Genomic DNA, 18,572 nt, shown 5'->3' with positions numbered 1-18,572 from the left:
TAAAAATTCCATACTTTTCCAGACTCATATTTACAAACCTCTCTGTAGATTTTGCAGACCATATTTATCATAAATGGTTCATACAGCATTATATTTGATATATAGTACAATCATCTGTAAATATTTTATTTTTTCCCCATTTTCTCAAAGTGACACTTCCATAATGAGAAGAAACCTAAAATGCTTTATAATCTTCATACAGTACATTCACCTCTACACATCAGTTTGATACTGTAAATGTGGTATGATGTTGCTTGTTGCACGATCACCAAACAGCAAAGTACAATCTGAAATAAAAATTCAGTATAGTGTGAATTAAATGATTTGTTTGCTCCTTTGCTCCTTTATCCGTTGCTGGTTTGAGTGGCACATGCGCATTTGTTTAGTGAAGTTCAAAAGAGTCTCACTTTATGGTAAAGAGAAACAGTTTTGCATAATGAAAATGTGAGCCTTGAATTAATTCAGTCATGCTTGACAATCACTAAACGATCACTGAACTTTATCCATGAAATCCCTCTGCTTGTATGGTATAATTATTTTTTGTTTTTAGAAAACTGAATTATTGAAATAGTCTGGAAAAACGTATATACTTTTCCATACTAGGCTACTTTAGTTGAGATTATGTTAGGATGACTGACTACATCTTTAAACTCTTAATCATAAATAATCAACACAGACACAATTGTTTTATATTTAATGTAAAGCTCTCTCTAACTGACCATACCTGGTTTATTCTCAGATCTATATGCTCCAGCGCAGTCTTCAGCATGTTTACCTCGCCGTGTCTATATCAGTGGGTGGTGGGTTATATTAATATGTCATCTCTGCTGGTCCAGGTTGCTGCCGGTTAGCAGGTCTCCTCCACAGGATCTATTCAGCAACTCTTTCAGTGCTTCATTGACATCGGTATTAAACACGCTGCTAAAGCTACAGTTTGGGAAAGTGACCTGGAATGAACCCACCACTTCCTGTACCCACTGCAGCTCAGCACAGAGCTCCTTCTGCATGGCCTCAAAGCGTGTCTGCCTCTCCTTGTAGCGCTCGCTCACTCGGCTAACGCTGCCATCCACACTCCTCATGTCTTCGTGAACGCCACGTCTCTGGGCTTCGACTTTACGAAACTCATAACGAAGCTGGGACAACTCATGTCTGATGCTTTCGCTTTCTTCTTTGTACCACATCTCCTTCTCATTGTAAATGGACACTAGCGCATCAATGTCTTCCTGCAAGGAGTCGTGGGCCGACGCCAGCTGGCAGAAAGTGCCCTCCATTGCGGACACGTCCTCCTCCACCTGTGCGAAGCGTTCAAAGTTGATGTAGGTGTTGTTTGGAGGCATGCTGGAGTGGGACTTGATGGTGTACTCTTTGAGACGCTTCGTCTTCAGCTGCCTACGCTCTCTCTTCCTCTCTGGTGCTTTACTGCGCTCGTCCTTATGCTCATTCGACTGCCAATATACAATGGGGTTAAGATTGAGAGAGAGATTTAAAGATTAAGAGAGACAAAGCATAAAATAGAGGAACTATGAAAATGCATGGTAGGGCCTGTTCACACCAAGAATGATAACTATGAAGATAACTATAATGATGACTAGATATTAGCAACCACACCAATGCGCAATAACGTCTGTCACTTTAAATGCTTGTGTTCTTTAAAACAGTATGGACTCTGATTGGCTGTCAATGTTTTTATCGTTCATTTATTGGAAAAAAGTCGGTATTGTTATAGTTGTGGTGAAGATGGTGTGAACTGTTATTTTAAATTTAGAAAAAGATTTATCGTTATCTTAGTATCTCAATAACTCTAATAGTTATGGTCTTAAAGGGTCAGTTCACCCAAAAATTAAAATTAGCCCATCATTTTCTCACCCTCAAGTCATCCTAGGTGTATATGACATTCTTCTTTCAGACGAATAAAATAGTTATATTAAAAAACTCCTGGCTAATCCAAGCTTTATGATGGCAGTGATTGTTGCTTTGTTTTTGAAGTCCATAAAAGGGCATCTGTCCGTCATATAACTGCTCCACAATGCTCTGGGGGGTTAATAAAGGCCTTCTGAAGCGAATTGATGCATTTGTGAAAGAAAAATATCCATATTTAAAACTTTATAAAGTCAATTATCTAGCTTCCGGCCAATCGCCTTCCATATTCAACTTACGGAAAAAGTGTTGTGCCTCTCGCAGTTCAAAATGCTTACGCACGTCAGACGTAGCGTAAGCATTTTAAATTATGGGCTAATTTTCATTTTTGGGTGAACTAACCCTTTAAATGCCTTTCATGTATACATTCTCAAGCTGATAACATACCTTGATCCATGGGTGGTTCAAAGCATCTTGAATTGTGAGTCTCTTTCTGCAATACATAATTGAGATGGTAAATTATGCCATATTACTTGAAACAAGCATCATATTTTGCTCTCTATCACAAACACAAAACTCACACTCAAATACGCATGACCTCAGATGATCTCAGCTCACTTACTTGGTGTCCTTTTCCAGCAGTTGTCGTATAAAATTCTTGGCAAGCTCACTGGTGTGGCCAAAGAATTCATCATCAAACTCATAGTTCATGGCTGAGATGTTTCCTAGGGTGTCTTGCTTCGTTTCTCCTAGGAAAGGAGACGCCCCGCTCAACCTGCATTTAGAAAGCATATTGGCAGAACATCACTAAAATCACACATTATTATATTAATAGGCTTTTTAAAAAATGCTGTACTTACAAAATATATGTAATAACACCAACACTCCTATAAAAGTAAAGCACTGAATTATTTAAAATAAAAAACAACATCATATTATTGAGATATTTCCATTACTATACATTAAAAATTGATCGTACCACATATCTGCTTCCAGTCCCAGTGGTTCATAATTCACAATTTCTGGAGCTGAATACAGCAAAACAATATGTAGTATAAAGAGGAATAAATAAAAAAAATGGATTTTTTTTTTTTGTTAGGGGTCGTTCACACAGAATAAGTTTTTACATTTCACAGTGCTGCTTTTCAATTGTTTTTCTATGTGAAAGTGAGCTAGACGGACGAGTTTGACAATTGTGATCACGTCTTCTGTCTTTTTCAGCATCTCTCACATTACAGGACATTCTAAATATGCAGAACTCAAGTTCATTCCACTCCCCTGCGCCTCACATTTTCTGTGTGAATGGCCCCTTAGTGTGCATGGTTAAGGCTGCAGGCTTTAGGGTTTAAACAGAACATATATCATACCAACAAACTCTGGTGTTCCAAAGATGTTTTTAAATTCAACCCCTTCAGCAATTTTGTGGGCCAAGCCAAAATCAATGAGTTTGATCCGGGGAAGTGGGGCGTTCTTATCCAGAAGCATGATGTTTTCAGGCTGCGAACCGGAAAATAAATTACACACACAGGAGCACACCCACACTCATATGCACACAAAGACACACTGTTCTACTGACAGGGAATTCTTCAGTGTTCCACATCTGTCAGCGCAAATATGCAGTACTGTAATAATCTGGGCAGTGTTATGAGACCAGTGGGTGTACTGTACCTTTAGGTCAAAATGAGCAATATTCCTTGAGTGTAAATAGTGAACGCCCTCTAGAATCTGTTTAATAAACTGTGTGGCTTCCTCCTCACTTAAAGACTCTTTCTGTGCCAGAAAGTCGAAAAGCTCTCCTCCAGACACCCTACAAAAATACATAATCTCTTCTCAATAAGGATAGGCAGGTGAACAATGAATATGCACATAAAAAAAATATCCAAGCATTAACTCATACAATAAATCATTTGTATTAGCATTAATACAAGCTCTACTCACAGCTCCAAAATCAGCACCACATCTGTCTTGTTCTCAAACACATCATGTAGCATGACAATATTGGGATGCTGTATCTGCTGCAGGATGTTGACCTCTCGCTCAATCTCTTCTCGGAGCACACCTCGCCGGCTAGCATTACTCTGGCGCTTCTTTATGAACTTAGCTGCAAAATCCTGGCCTGAGCTCTTTTCACGACACTGCTTAACAATTGCAAACTGCCCACTGAAAGACAGATGTCGACTACTGTTATACTGTTATAAAACACAGACTGACAACAATTGCATATTATAATAAATATAAAGATATAACCATATACAAAAGCATAGTTAAATGCATATACACCTTTTAAAAATAAAGGTGCCAGGAAGAACCAAAACGGGGTTTTCACAGTGATGCCATAGAAGAACCATTTTTGGTTCTCTGAAGAACCGTTTACAATATGTAATTTTTCGCAGCTAGAGGTCACTTATTTAAAACAAAGGTGTTGCTTGATGAGCTTTTATTATGCCGCAGACGACCGCTTCTACTTTATCAGGTCATGCATGTTGTTTTATCATATTAGATACATTATTTGAGTGTGTTGAAAGTTATGTTATAATGCTACTCTGTGCCTTTGCTCGGCGGCTACAACTTGTTACACACTGCAGTAAGCTAGATCGATATTAGGCAAGGTAAAACATGGTATTGGCTGTAAATCATGAAAACGAGATTTAAACAATAAGACTAACTGTGTTGAGCTATATAACAATGATTCATTTTCTGTTGATGAATGATCAAAACCTGTCTAATCTGTCTTTGGTGTTTCATGGTTACCTGTCTAACCTGTCTTTGGTGTTTCCATGGTTTCTACAAAATAAAAATCAAGGGTAACGCGGGTATGACGTCATTGATAGGTGATGCACGGACACGGTCCGTGTCCTGGTTAAAATTGCTTATTTCTTTGGATTTAAACATTCTTGGAAACATTTGGGATAATGTAAGTACATAAGTCAACAAAAATAAAACTGTCATGGGGGGTTGCAGGCAGACAGACAAAGACTAAGAAAGACGTTCAACAACAGGTTTTAATAATAATATTCCAGGCAGACAGGCAGGCAGGATTCTGGGAAGTGTAGTGTTGAGGGTGACTGAGCTGCTGACTGTGACAATAACATTGTTTTAGTGGTTTTGGGATATTTTAATCCAAAAATCTTACATATTGTGCCTTTAAATTAAGACTTAATACAAGCAACACACCATAAAGCATCTTGTGAGTGTCAAGGAAACATGGGAGATTCGTTTAAATATATTATTATTAATATAATTAATATGAATACATGTTATGAATAATATTGTATGCACTAGTACTAACTTATACCTTGAGTAATACTAGATTATTAATAATATATTATATATTATTTCATAATATGTTTCAGTTGTGCACAGCAGATTGTTCTTATCATATTTCATATCAGGACTCATTTACAATGTTTTCACACTGTTTATGCATAATCACTGATTTTCACTAGCACTGTGCTGGGATGAAAGTTTTGGGTGGGACGAATGACTCAATGCCCCCCATAGATGGCACCTATGAATGCAACTTAGTAATGTGTATCATCTTATTGCAGAAATCAGCAAGTAAATCAATAAATCACCAAGTAAACAGCAAAATATTTACCTTCCCAGTTCCTCTCCAATCTCATAGAAATTCTCAACCTGCTTCTGCTTGAACACAGCCATTGTGATCTAATTAAAAAACAACAAATTTACTGGACTTAACAAAAAGTACACACAAAGACCTACAATTGTTTAAAGGACTATACAATGATCATGTCATAATATATACTATACAATAAAGCTGATCATACAATATTATATAGTTTGTTGTGACCTAAATATTTCATTCATGATGGAGGGACAAAATTAGATCTTACTCAAGTGTGCAAGATAAGGATAAGGCCTCAACTATATTTAGCCTAAAATTTAGCTAAGGAAAATAGATGTCTAGAAAATGAAAAAACAAACTCACAACAACAACAAAAAACTATTTTGACAGGTGTTTTCTGACTTACAAGATGTGCTTCCCATGCTTTTATCACTTCTGATGTACATTCTGAAGGTATGACCGCCTTAAAGAGCGGAGCTCATCTTGAGAAAGAAGCCTTTTACCTGACAAACATGACTTTCAACTAGTGGTCCCACTAAATAGGTCTGAGTCACCGGATAATTACCATATCTCAAAAAGACGGTGTAGGCCTACAGCACTCCTTTGTTTTTAAGATTCCAAAATATATCTATTAATAGTTACACAAGCACGAGCAGTAATAAACTGTAATAAAAATAATTTAAATATTCCAGTCACTCCTGTACAGCGGTAAACGGGCTAATCCAAAGAATTTGTGTAAAAATTGCATATGTATAAGATCAATAGCGTCCAAGCACAAGATACTTAGCCTACCTGTTATCGCCAACAAATATGTTACGTTCTGAATCCTTTCATTCGCTCACGCGTCTTTCACAGATCTTCAGGAAAGCGCACGATCGAGTGAGTCCCAGCAGCGTGATTCTAAAAGTGGACACGCCACCTGTTGAACTCGTGCCTGAGCGTAAAAACGACAACACACTGACAGGCTTGTTCCATGACTAAAAAAATAACCCAACATAAAGGATTCTTCTGAATTATTTCCAAGTTGTTATCTGCTCGTTTAGTCGCAATGTCGCTGACTGCGGTCATTTTCAGTCAGAATAATCAATGTAGTTCGATATCTTGTCTAACTCATCTCTTCTGTTTACTGTTTCTGACATGTGCTAAACCTTATCATTTTTAACATGTGACAAATAGTTGATTTAGTTCTTGTTGCAGTAATGAAACACTTGCAAATAGGCGACTTATTTAATAAGACTTTCACAGGCTACAGTGAAACCTATACATTTTTGACTCCATAGCCTATGACAAAAATTCAAATTAATTAAAAAAATTTGGTCTCATTTATGCTTGTGGTTTGTGGTTGATGGTCTTTCTCCCATGATCTCCTGCATGTGGATTTTGATTTATTAAAATTAAATATTACAACCCCAAATCAGAAAAAGTTGGGACAGTAGCCTATGGAAAACGCAAAAAAAAAGAAAAGAAAAAAAAAGAAGTGATTTCTAAATTTACTTTGACTTGTATTTCATTGCAGACAATACGAACACAACATATTTCATGTTTTGTCTGGTCAACTTCATGTCATTTGTAAATATGCATCCTTTCCTGTCATTCAGACCTGTAACACATTTCAAAAAAAGGTGGGACAGGAGCAATTTAGGGCTAGTAATGAGGTAAAATGGTTAAATAATGATGTGATTTGAAACAGGTGATGTCAACAGGTGATTGTAATTATGATTTGGTACAAAAGCAGCATCCAAGAAAGGTCTAATCCTTTAGGAGCAAAGATGGGCAGAGGATCGCCAGTTTGCCAACAAATACGTGAGAAAATTATTGAAATGTTTAAAAACAATGTTCCTCAAAGAAAGATATGAAGAGATTTGGATATTTCACATTCAACAGTGCATAACATAATTAAAAGATTCAAGGAATCTGGAGGAATTTCAGTGCGTAAAGGACAAGGGCGCAAGCCTAAGCTGAACAACCGTGATCTCCGATCCCTCAGGCGGCACTGCATCAAGAATCGTCATTCATCTATAAGCGATATCACCACATGGGCTCAGGACTACTTTGGCAAACCTTTGTCAAGTACCACAATACGTAGTTACATCCACAAATGCCAGATAAAACTGTACTGTGCCAAAAGGAAGCCCTATGTTAACAGTGTCCAGAAGCGCCGTCGACTTCTCTGGGCTCGGATGCATCTGGGATGGACCATCACACAGTGGAAACGTGTACTGTGGTCAGATGAATCAGTATTTCAGGTATTTTTTGGGAGGAATGGACGCTGTGTGCTCCGGACCAAAGAAGAAAAGGATCATCCAGACTGTTACCAGCAACAAGTTTAAAAGCCAGGGTCTGTCATGGCAAAGGTAACTTGCACTTCTGTGAAGGCACCATCAATGCTGAAAAGTACATAGAGATTTTGGAGCATAATATGCTGCCTTCAAGAAGACATCTTTTCCAGGGATGTCCATGCATATTTCAACAAGACAATGCAAAACCACATTCTGCACACATTACAAAGTCCTGGCTGCGGAGGAAGAGGGTACGGGTACTTGACTGGCCTGCCTGCAGTCCCGACCTGTCTCCAATAGAGAATTTTGAAGCGCAAAATGCGACAACGAAGACCTCGTACTGTTGCCCACCTTAAGACTTGTTTGCAGGAAGAATGGGACAAAATTACACCTGAAACACTTCATCACTTGGTGTCTTCAGTCCCTAAACGTCTTTTAAGTGTTGTGAAAAGGAATGGCAAAATAACAAAGTGGTAAATGCTTTGCTGTCCCAACTTTTTTTTAAATGTGTTGCAGGTCTGAATGACAGGAAGTTGACCAGACAAAACATGAAATATTTTGTGTTCATATTGTCTGCAATGAAATACAAGTGAAAGTAAATTTAGAAATCACTTCTTTTTTTTTTTTTTTTGCGTTTTCCATACTGTCCCAACTTTTTCTGATTTGGGGTTGTACATGCAAATATAGAGTTAATAAACATTTAGTAGATATGCAAATGGGGCCTAATATTAAAATAGCCTACTTTAAAAATGCATCAATGGCCAGGATATTTAAAAGAATTTAGGTAACACTTTATTTTACAGTGTCCTTGTTACATGTTATATGTACCTACCATAGTAATAACAGTAAATTGTGCATAATTACATGCAACCATCAACCAAATCCTAATCCTAGGATTCCTACCCTAATGCTATAGTAAGTACATGTTGGTAACTAATATTACTCAGTACTTAAATATACAATTACAGTAACAATGACACATTAAAATAGTGTGACAAAAATGTGACCTTTTTTTTCAAATCCATGTGAGTAAGCATCACATTGTCTTTATGCTTTGACACCAATAATCAACATCATGGCAAAATTGCCGTAAAGTGAACTATTTCACACTTGTATTGTGAAACACAAAGGACTTCTATTAATTATAATAGTCTGAAACTGTTCTTTTCCCAGTTGAGCATATTCACTTATGTATTAATATTGTTCAGTCTATGCAAATGTGCAGTGGTTGGTCTAGTTCCTGATCTAATCTAGATTTTTAATCTTTGATATTTATAAAGACTTCAACTCTGGCGGAAGAACCATCCAAAGATACAATGAAATCACACTACTAGCAGCTGTTATTGACTACGGGCAGATAAACTCAAACAATAGAACCTTTTACACTTGCAAGACGACATTTACGTACGAGGAAACTAGGCAAATGAAGCGTGCCAGTCTTCCTGGCATAGTGAATGAGTGATGAATGTTTGAAAATGGAAAGTCTGGCTTATCGGATGTGTGAAGAGCATTTGTGAGAAGCTCACAATGGAGCAAATAGAGGCAGCCATGTACCAGAAGATGAAGATATCTGAGAGATTAAATGAGAAGCAGGTGGAAAGAATGGAGGGAGATCTCACTACGGACAGAGGACAGAGGGAGCCCATCCTTAAGTGGTTTGTGGAGACTCAGGCTGTGCTCATCCTGTGTGATGGACGTTTTCCACCATGGTTCCAGGGCTTCATCTCCAGGCAGTAAGAACTAATAACAGATAAGAGGTTTGGTAACAGTAACCATTTCAGCATGAACTGTAAAACCATCGGAACGTATACTGTCTATATTTGGGTGCAGGTGACTGAGATGCAATGTGTATGGTTGTGTATTGAGGTAGTTGCACAGGTGCACTTGTATAACTGTTGCTGTTTGCAGTGAAGCAGAAGATCAGCTCAGAGACAAGAATGTTGGTTGCTTCCTTGTCAGACTCAGCGAAAAAGCCAGTGGATATATTCTTTCATACAAGTATGAATAAAGATTTCTCTGTAACACTTTATCTAATTTGTTAAAATTATGTAATGCATTAGCTGACATGAACGGAAGAATAAACTCAATTTTTTTTTACAGCATTTATTAATCTTATTTAATGTTAGTTCACATCGCAATAACTAATGTCAGCATATACAACTTTTGGTTTAAAAAATGTAAATGTCTAAATTAACAGTAACTAATAAATTCTGTAGAAGCGTTGTTCTTTCTTAGTTCATGTTAACTAATATAGTTTACAAACGAGATTTAGTCATTTTCAGTAGTATGATTTCATTTCTCCAATGCTTTATGTTAACAGAGGACAGGATCGTTGTCGCCATTTTGTCATAAATCAAACCAAGACTGGCCTGTTCGTCGTTTCTGGTGATTCCACCACTCATAACAGTCTCACAGAGCTGATCGATCACTTTAAAACCACACCAATCCAGCCTTTTGGAGAGTTCCTGACTTCACCCAGCACAGAGATGGATTCTGTAGGAGAGGTAGAGTCAATCATTTTTTGCATTCTTTTTAAAGGTGCACACAGTAATTATTCCTTATTAAAAAACGTTTACCCATAAAGAAATTAATGCACTATGTTTAAAATCAAGTTGATGCATATTAGATGAAAAAGGCATTTAATTAGTAGCTATTTTAGGCTGTTTTATTTGACATGCAGCCATATTAGATCACTAGCCAAATCTCTTGTTATTGGACAGTTTTGCTTGTGGAAAAACTAGATCATTGCTAACTGTGAATATAGCATTTCTATAAAGGCATCAGAATGGAAATTGTTTTCTTTAGCATCTAGGTGTTGGGCATATTGGCCAGCACACAACATAAACCAAAAATTAATAAGTGCCCCTTTAAATACATAAAAACAAAGAGAATAGGCTAGCAGTGTTTTACAATGCATGTACTTTTGTGTTTCTTTCTTATAGGACACCACACATGAGCTTTATGATGTGGTTAAAAATAAACCCTGGGTTAATTCAGGAGTGAGCGTTAAGGCTCTAAGAAATTTATGGGAACAATCTAGCAATGTCCCGTATAGCATGCCCCCTCTGTCTTCTAAAAGTGGCCGGAAACTCACAACCTCCACCTCTATTGACAGAGACAGCCTGTCACAGGTAACCATGTCAACTGCTTCATTGGTTTCTATCTCTCTGGTAACCCTGGCTAATTTAGGGTGTACATTTTTTTAATATACATATTTACAATTCATGTATGTACTGTATGACCTCAATCATTAGGGTGTCATTAGGAACATTCCACCTGTGCCAAAGAAAAATGCACCACTTCGGAATTCTTTAAGCGCTGATGTTCCTAAACATCCTTCACATGAACAACCCAGCTTCAAGGACCCAGAATCAAGGACATCTGGAAGGTCAGGTGGAGACGAGAGAGTAAATAGCAGAAGTGAAATTATGGACACTGAGGGCTACAACTCTCAGTTAAAGTGGCCACTCCACCATGAAAATAGTCAGTCTCTAACCTCTAACTCATGTAATCTTATGCCCTCCACCCCTCAACAACCTCCTTTACCTCCACCTAAAACAGCCTCCTGCTCTTACGCTGTCCTTGATCTTAAAAAAAACCATACTGGAGCTGGCCGAGTGCCACAAACTGACCAAGTAGCCCTACAGCCCAATCCGCTCTACCAGGCCTCGCCTGTGGTGCAATCGGGGCAGGATGACCAGCCAGGGCTAGTGTATGATAACCGTGCAAAGCCCATTGACAACATCCTTTTAGCAGAAAACACCTATCAAGACATACTTGAACAACGTGACAATAATACCTATGAACACGTACCTGAGAGCAACACCTATGAGGACATTCGAGTGACAGACAGCAATACATATGCAAGTTTGGATGAGATGCAGCCACACACACAGAACATCTCGGAGAAGAAGGTAAGACCTGATATAATTACAAACAAATATACATCATTTCTGCATTGATTTATGTTGTCTAAAAATACTGAAACTGTTGTTTTTAACAGAATCATAAGTGGTGGAAACTTCGTCTGGAGAACAAGAAGTTATAGTCATCATAGTATTTGAAGAAATGGCAGTTTTGCTATATATTTAAGTTCAGAATCATAAAGTCATAATATTCATATTGGTGTGTGTACATAACTTCAGTACAGTATATGGATTCCACAGTTACAAAATCCAGTAACACTTTAGTATGGGGAACACATATTCACTATGACTTTTGCCTCAATAAACTCCTAGTTTACTGCTTATTAATAGTAAGGTAGTTGTTATATTTAGGTATGGGATGTAGAATAAGGTCATGCACAATAAGGCATCAATATGTGCTTTATAAGTACTAATAAACAGCCAATATCCTAGTAATATGCATGCTAATAAGCAACTAGCTAATAGCGAGAATTAAACCCTAAAATAAATGTTACCCAAAAACCTATACATTGTTAATGCAAATACAATGGTACAAAGGTATTATTGCAATAAAACATGTTTTGAAATATTATTTAAATACCTGCTCTGATTATATAGTATATATTTTTGCATTCCCCACTGTTTTCTGTTCCCCCAGGACTTTATTTTTCTACTTAATGATAGATTATGTGTGCACAGTCTGTCACATTTCTGTAAACACAATCCAGCAACTCACATTGTTTGTATGATACAATAGTCTTTGTCTACACATTTGAATCCATAACACTGCACAGCATGACTGAATAAAGCATGGGGACAATACAATAAGTGCTCTGGATGAGGTTAGTATTGAGTAGATTGATTGCATTGTGCTTGTCTCCTTTAAAGTGATGTGCTCCGCTATTTTACATTCATATGTGGAATAAGCTGTAGAAGTAGAAGCAGTATATTATAGACCTATACAAAACCATGCCCTTCTGTCATGCCTATTCTGTGCTCTCCATTAAACTCCACCCACTACAGTTTGGTCAAAGCTTTGGGTGATTAAAGCTTTTGGATGGCATCTTTGAGCCCCTGGGTTTGGACACTCACAACCTCATGATGGATTGGTCAGCAGCAGAAGAGACTTATTTAATAAACTATGCTTGTGTTGTTTTAGCCATCAAGCTAGAAAATCAAGTTAGCAGGGGGGAAAAAAGATCTGTCTGGGGCTTCACCGACTGTAATAGATTAATGTTTCCTGTTTAAAGAGAGTTGATGATTAATTTCATGATAATTAAATATGCTTATATTTTAAATTGGACAGCTACTTACATGATGAAATAATGTAACTTGAAGATCATGTTCTCAAAGTCGAGAAGCGAGAGCAATCTCTCTATCCAAGCCTGCCTCCTTTATTACCCTCTGGGCAACCATGTCTCCTCTTCATTTGACTGAGGAGAACATGTACACAGGCAAATTTTATCTTCCGCTCTGGCATGATGGCAATGAGACAGATGGGTAATATGTGGACTGTAGTACACAATTGGCCATAAAAATAGAGGAAATAAAACTTTATTTCAAGATCTGAACTAGAGAGAGAGATAGAAAAATGATGATGTGTACAATTATCTCAGCCTAAAACAGAACTTTGAGAATGCAACAAGCATTTGAATAAAATATTATGTTCACACGATAACATCCTGCTTGTAAAAATCATAACAGAATCATTACAGCTGAATCTGGTAACACTCACCAACCTCAGTTTCTTAACCAGTGAAACAAACTATAAGTACACTCAAAAATTATTGTATGATGCTGTTCACTTTATTTAAGCAATTCATCTTGATTTAACACAATATCAGGTTTCTGGTTCAAATATAATTGATTCATGTTAAACTGACTTGAAACCGTTACTCTTTGACATGATGTTTTCATTTTGAAATAACATGTTTCAGTCAAGTAACCCAATCAAACAAGACTTTCACTTCCTATCATGCTTTGCAAAGGGACTGAATTCGGAGAGTAAATGTTTAAATAAAGTGCTATTTGATGCATTTTTAACAAGATGAGAAAATGAGATTTTTTTAATGCTTAATGTTTTGTTATGTTGGTATTTAAAAGTTTGTGTTATGTTAGCGTTTTTGGAGGTTACCATTGTGGTGAAGTGTAGAGCATGTGCTTGGGGTGAGGACCTGCTAACAACATATAAAGTTATTATTTAATAATAAAAAAATAACAACTTTGGGCATGCCATGATGTAACAAAACCATTTTATGGCTATCTTAAGACCTTGTAAAAGGTTTTGTAAATATTACAATAATAATATTTCACTAAATAAAAATTACCAATTAAACTGGAATAGTACTTGTTTTGTTTTTTATATTCATTTAAAAATTAAGAATGTGAACCTGATTTAACTAAATGGGATTGAATTAACCTTACGTAAAAAAGTTTACTGAAATAAACAATGTTGATTAAATTCAACATAACCCAATTATGTGGAACCTATTGACATAAAAAATTAAGTAAATCCAACATATCATTTTTTTTGAGTGTATGCTGTATTTTAAAAATCATTAGGCCTAGTAGTCTTCAAATTATTCATTTTTAAAAGTTAATTGGTTGTCGCCAGACAGGTCCATACCAGATGTTTTAATCTGGTAGATGAAATGCAAACACGTCCAAAGCTCTGACGCAATTGGAGATTTGTTTATTTATCAGTCCCGTTATCTCAGAAACTCTACGGCGGTGAAGTGGCCTATCAGCCTCCTCCAGCAGGCGGTGACATTGCACAAAATTCACACAGTAGTTTGCACAAACCTTTCAGAAATGTTCCAGTTTCCTAGTTCATTAGTTCAACATTTTTTTTTACTACAATAAACTTGGTAGCCCTCATTCCATTAAAAACGTAATTAAATAACGTTTTAATAACCCTATTTATAACTTATAAACTGTAATCACTAGCTTCCGATAACGATCGTCCTTTTTAATCCATATTTATAAGCCAAATTAAAATAATCCTTTATTATTCATATTATTGAAAGAGTAAAAAAACAAAAAACGTATTATCATTAATATTAATGGAACAAGGGAACGGACCATTTAGTTTATACAATTCGTAGGCTATTTATAAACATATTTTCAGCATATGAATATGAATCACATTAACTAAACCTTATTCCATTAATATTTGAACAAAACGTTTTAGTTTTTTTTATTTTATTTAAAAATCTTAATTCATAATATGAATAGTAATGATTATTCAATTAAATTGGATGGAATTAGCCTACTATACAATTGAAATTCGCAAGTATATACCTATTAAAAAAAACTTAACAGCATTGCTTTGGTCATAATTATGACATTAAAAGTGGAAATTATCACACATAAAGTCGAAATTATTAGATTTAGGCTACTAGGAAATAATATTATTATTACTGATGATGACTATACAAAATAAGTATTATTATTTCAAGGAAACTATGTAATCATAATTATGACAACAAATTTTTACTGTCATAATTATGACCTTTCCCTCATAATTTCGAATTCTAATAATTATTGACTTAGTATTAGGACTTTTCTAGTATTAGGACATTTAACGTCATAAAATGTATAATTGTTTGTCCATCCATCCATTCTCCAAACCGCGTATCCTCTGTATGGTCGCAGGGACTCAGCTCAGCACGACGAACCTTCTGACGCGCTCGACGTTTATGGCTTAGCGATGACGTCACGCCAGACACGCCCATTCTTTCCCTCACTGCTGTGTGCAGAAAAGTCGGAAACACAAGTTCAACCGCATCTTTTATGTACCGTTAGCCGAGTACCGTTACTCTGCTACCGAGCCAAAGCAAGGTAGCCAGGCAGGAGAAACAGGGAACATGGCGAAAACGTACGACTATCTGTTCAAATTACTGCTCATCGGAGACAGCGGAGTGGGCAAGACGTGCCTGCTGTTTCGATTCAGTGAGGACGCGTTTAACACCACTTTCATCTCCACTATAGGTCAGTCTAACACTATGACTATTTGATTTGTATACATTACAGGGATGTTTACTGTGTAGGGAGGAGAAATAAACTTGTATAGCGATACGTGGAGGTTTAACGTTACATACATGTGACTGTTTGGTGGAGTGACAGGAAGAGGCCGTGAATGTGACAGCCCATTTACTGAGCGCTTCATCATCGACATTTCTTTTAGCGTTTAAAATGACAAACGACCGCTTTTCCATATTGAGATGACAGGATCAGTTGTCATAATCTACTTTCATCTGTAATTTGATTAAAACGTAACAGTATGCTGTTATAGGGCTAGCATACTAGCAGCCCGATTAGCTGTTCGCTAGCAATGTGGGCTGGACTGCACTTTCGTTTCTGTGGTTAAATAGACATTTAGGTGTTTGGAGTCACAGTTCACCACAAAACAAGAGTTCAAGGGGGCCAGAGCGAGCACTTTACTTGGATAAGATTAAAAGCGGGTTTGTGTGCTGTCACAAGTGACTTATCTCATCTATATCAGATTGCTCACAACATGGTTGTATTAAAAACAAATTCTCAGTCGTATCTAACACTTTAACCTTAAAGTTGCCATGAAATGAAAATGATTTTCATGCCAACTTCATGTTTTCTAAATTCATGTTATAGATTTTACTGTGAACAATTCAAAAGTGCATGTTTCATAAAAAAACAAAAAAAAAAACTTTTCAGAATGTCATAACTGGAACTTTCTGCAAAAACGACAGACTTCTCTCTGGTGACGTATACACGACTTATCCAATCATTAAGTCCACTTAAACTTCGCCCCTGCAGACTCAAGTTTTTCCTCACATTTGCCTCCACTATTGAGTGCAATGCGCACATCTCAAAATCCAATCAGCAACCGATGAATTGAACCAAGACCCCGCCCTACATATTATCTTTTTTTTATAATCTGTTTCAATCAAATGTACGTCACAATACAGGAAGATGTGTCACTACTTCCGTTTCATCACAACTTGAACTCTATTATTACCTTGAAGCAGTAAACTGTTTAAGTCAGCAGACCTATGGTGTTATTCCGGGATACAAAACCCTCAAAATCAGAATGTGCACACACATACATGTCACAAGCAATTGTAAACATACTTGGACTAGGTCAACAGGCTTATAGTTTGTGAACACGTTACTTGTTGTGGTATTTTTCACACAACTTTAGGAAGGCTTGTCTGACCAATATGTCATTTCCTGTGTGAAACCTGTGCGAGAGTTCCTTGACCTTTTGTCATTGTTATGCCACAGACTTCCCCTATTGCCATGGACAATACTGCTGTGTCACATCCCGTCCCATGTCCTGTCCAAGCTTTCACTGGTGGCAGGATTGTATGCCTCAATACACACTGCCAAGTTTTCTCATAATTGCCATAAGCAGGGGATCACATTCTGTTGCCACCGAATGCAACAGGTTTACATGCATCATGTAAAAAAAGCCTTTTTCAACGCTGCAGCCAGGCATATGTTAAACCATTTCTGACCTTTCTACACATTCCGTCTCCATGGTTACGCCATGAAAACGTGCTAATGGGCCGATTCCCTTTTCAGCGGAAAGGGTTGTGATGTGGTCTGAGATGAGTCAGTTTCACATCGTGTCATCATGTGCAGATACTTGGCATTTACTATTGTGTTACTGTCTTTCACTTATTTCTAAACCTTATTATTGCAGGAATTGACTTCAAAATCAGAACAATTGAGCTGGATGGGAAGAAGATCAAGCTTCAGATCTGGTGAGAGTACAGTCTGCATTAAACAGTATAAAGCAGAGGAACCCAAACCTGTAGAAAGATTTGGCCTGCTGTGCCATATTGCAAAAAGGGGGAAAACCATGCCATTGAAGCATATCTTCATCTACTGGCCTATCATTGTTTGCATTGAAATGTAGAGAATATAAATAAATAAAAAATAAACAAACATTTTAATATAATACTGCTGAAGATTATGCAGCATTTACTTTCAGCCCACAGGCCTCAATTAAGTTTTGATTTTTTGGCCCTTCGTAGTAAAATGTTAGGCCCAGACAAGTATATAAAGTATCACTGTGTACATACAATATTTAAGATGTGTGTTTTAAATTTGCCATAAAGGGATACAGCCGCCGGACAGGAGCGGTTTTAGAACCATCACCACTGCATATTATAGAGGAGCAATGGTAAGCTATAATGTCTTATTCTTTTGAGTAAATAATGCCGGATATGCTTCTGCATATGGTTACTGTTCATAAGCTAAAGCTATATGTTTTTTTTATCTGTCACTGTCACAGGGAATTATGCTGGTGTATGATATCACAAATGAGAAATCATTTGACAACATCAGGAACTGGATCAGGAACATCGAGGAGGTGAGAAACAGACCTAACGCTGGAGAAAATAAGCGTGAAATTTTAATTAAATTTAGTGCGTGTCATTCATGGATCCATTTCTGTCTGTTTTATCAGCACGCATCATCGGATGTGGAACGGCATGATATTGGGTAACAAATGTGACATGAATGATAAGAGACAAGTTTCAAAAGAAAAAGGGGAAAAGGTATGTATAATTCTTAATTTTTTTTAATGACTGAGATAATTGAAAAAAAAAACTAATCTTGATCAAGAAACTGCCTTGGACAAGCTGGTGTGTAAAATGCTGATGTGTTTATTTAAACAGTTCCCATTTTGTTTCGCTACAGCTAGCTATTTGATTATGGAATCAAGTTCTTGAAACAAGTGCAAAATCTAGCACAAATGTTGAAGAGGTGGGGGCAATTTTCTTGTTATATCATATCTTTTTTTTTGTAAAGTATTGTCTAATGTTGAACAATTTTTTTTTTTTTAATGAGCAAGATTTGCATATTTTACAAGTTATCATACCATCTGATCTAGTGTCATATCTCTGTTTTCTTCAATGCTAGGCCTTTGTCACACTTGCTAGGGACATCATGACCAGACTA

The 18,572-nt window shown here is 36.8% G+C and overlaps 3 protein-coding genes across 5 annotated transcripts; 2 read left to right on the top strand and 1 right to left on the bottom strand.

Moving 5' to 3' along the window:
- Positions 1–105: 105 nt before the first annotated feature.
- dapk2a (death-associated protein kinase 2a) lies at positions 106–6,610 on the bottom strand. 3 transcript variants are annotated; one of them, XR_013816061.1, is made up of 11 exons: positions 6,236–6,610; positions 5,456–5,523; positions 3,796–4,017; positions 3,526–3,664; positions 3,225–3,354; positions 2,837–2,885; positions 2,718–2,744; positions 2,480–2,632; positions 2,305–2,350; positions 725–1,445; positions 106–287 (listed from the first exon to the last, which is right to left on the bottom strand). XR_013816061.1 is itself a non-coding variant. In XM_079810620.1 (10 exons), exons 2-10 carry the CDS (start codon positions 5,515–5,517, stop codon positions 819–821), a joined length of 1,455 nt encoding a protein of 484 aa, XP_079666746.1. In that variant the 5' UTR covers positions 5,518–5,523; positions 6,236–6,610; the 3' UTR covers positions 106–818. The 3 variants fall into 3 exon arrangements, 2 of the variants coding, with proteins under 2 accessions (XP_079666746.1, XP_079666747.1); XM_079810620.1 differs by having other exon boundaries at positions 106–1,445; XM_079810621.1 differs by lacking the exons at positions 2,718–2,744; positions 2,837–2,885 and having other exon boundaries at positions 106–1,445; positions 2,480–2,606.
- A 2,602-nt stretch (positions 6,611–9,212) lies between these two features.
- On the top strand, positions 9,213–13,966 carry sh2d7 (SH2 domain containing 7). Its single transcript, XM_079838681.1, has 6 exons — positions 9,213–9,455; positions 9,631–9,720; positions 10,043–10,226; positions 10,665–10,853; positions 10,977–11,636; positions 11,726–13,966. The coding sequence occupies exons 1-6, from the start codon at positions 9,250–9,252 to the stop codon at positions 11,768–11,770; spliced, it is 1,374 nt and encodes a 457-aa protein (XP_079694807.1). The 5' UTR covers positions 9,213–9,249; the 3' UTR covers positions 11,771–13,966.
- A 1,414-nt stretch (positions 13,967–15,380) lies between these two features.
- Positions 15,381–18,566, top strand: rab8b (RAB8B, member RAS oncogene family; the record flags this gene model as incomplete). The annotated part of the gene is given in 10 exon segments (XM_079844436.1): positions 15,381–15,617; positions 17,311–17,371; positions 17,729–17,753; positions 17,755–17,793; positions 17,905–17,982; positions 18,079–18,102; positions 18,104–18,169; positions 18,316–18,337; positions 18,340–18,377; positions 18,534–18,566. Coding segments are annotated over 10 exon segments (510 nt in total), but the record flags the coding sequence as incomplete, so codon positions are not given.
- Positions 18,567–18,572: the final 6 nt, after the last annotated feature.

The sequence above is a fragment of the Gobio gobio genome, assembly GCF_949357685.1.
Source record: "Gobio gobio genome assembly, chromosome: 2".
Taxonomy (NCBI): domain Eukaryota; kingdom Metazoa; phylum Chordata; class Actinopteri; order Cypriniformes; family Gobionidae; genus Gobio; species Gobio gobio.
Note: the sequence above shows the minus strand (reverse complement) of the source record. Positions and strands in the feature narration are given on the sequence as shown.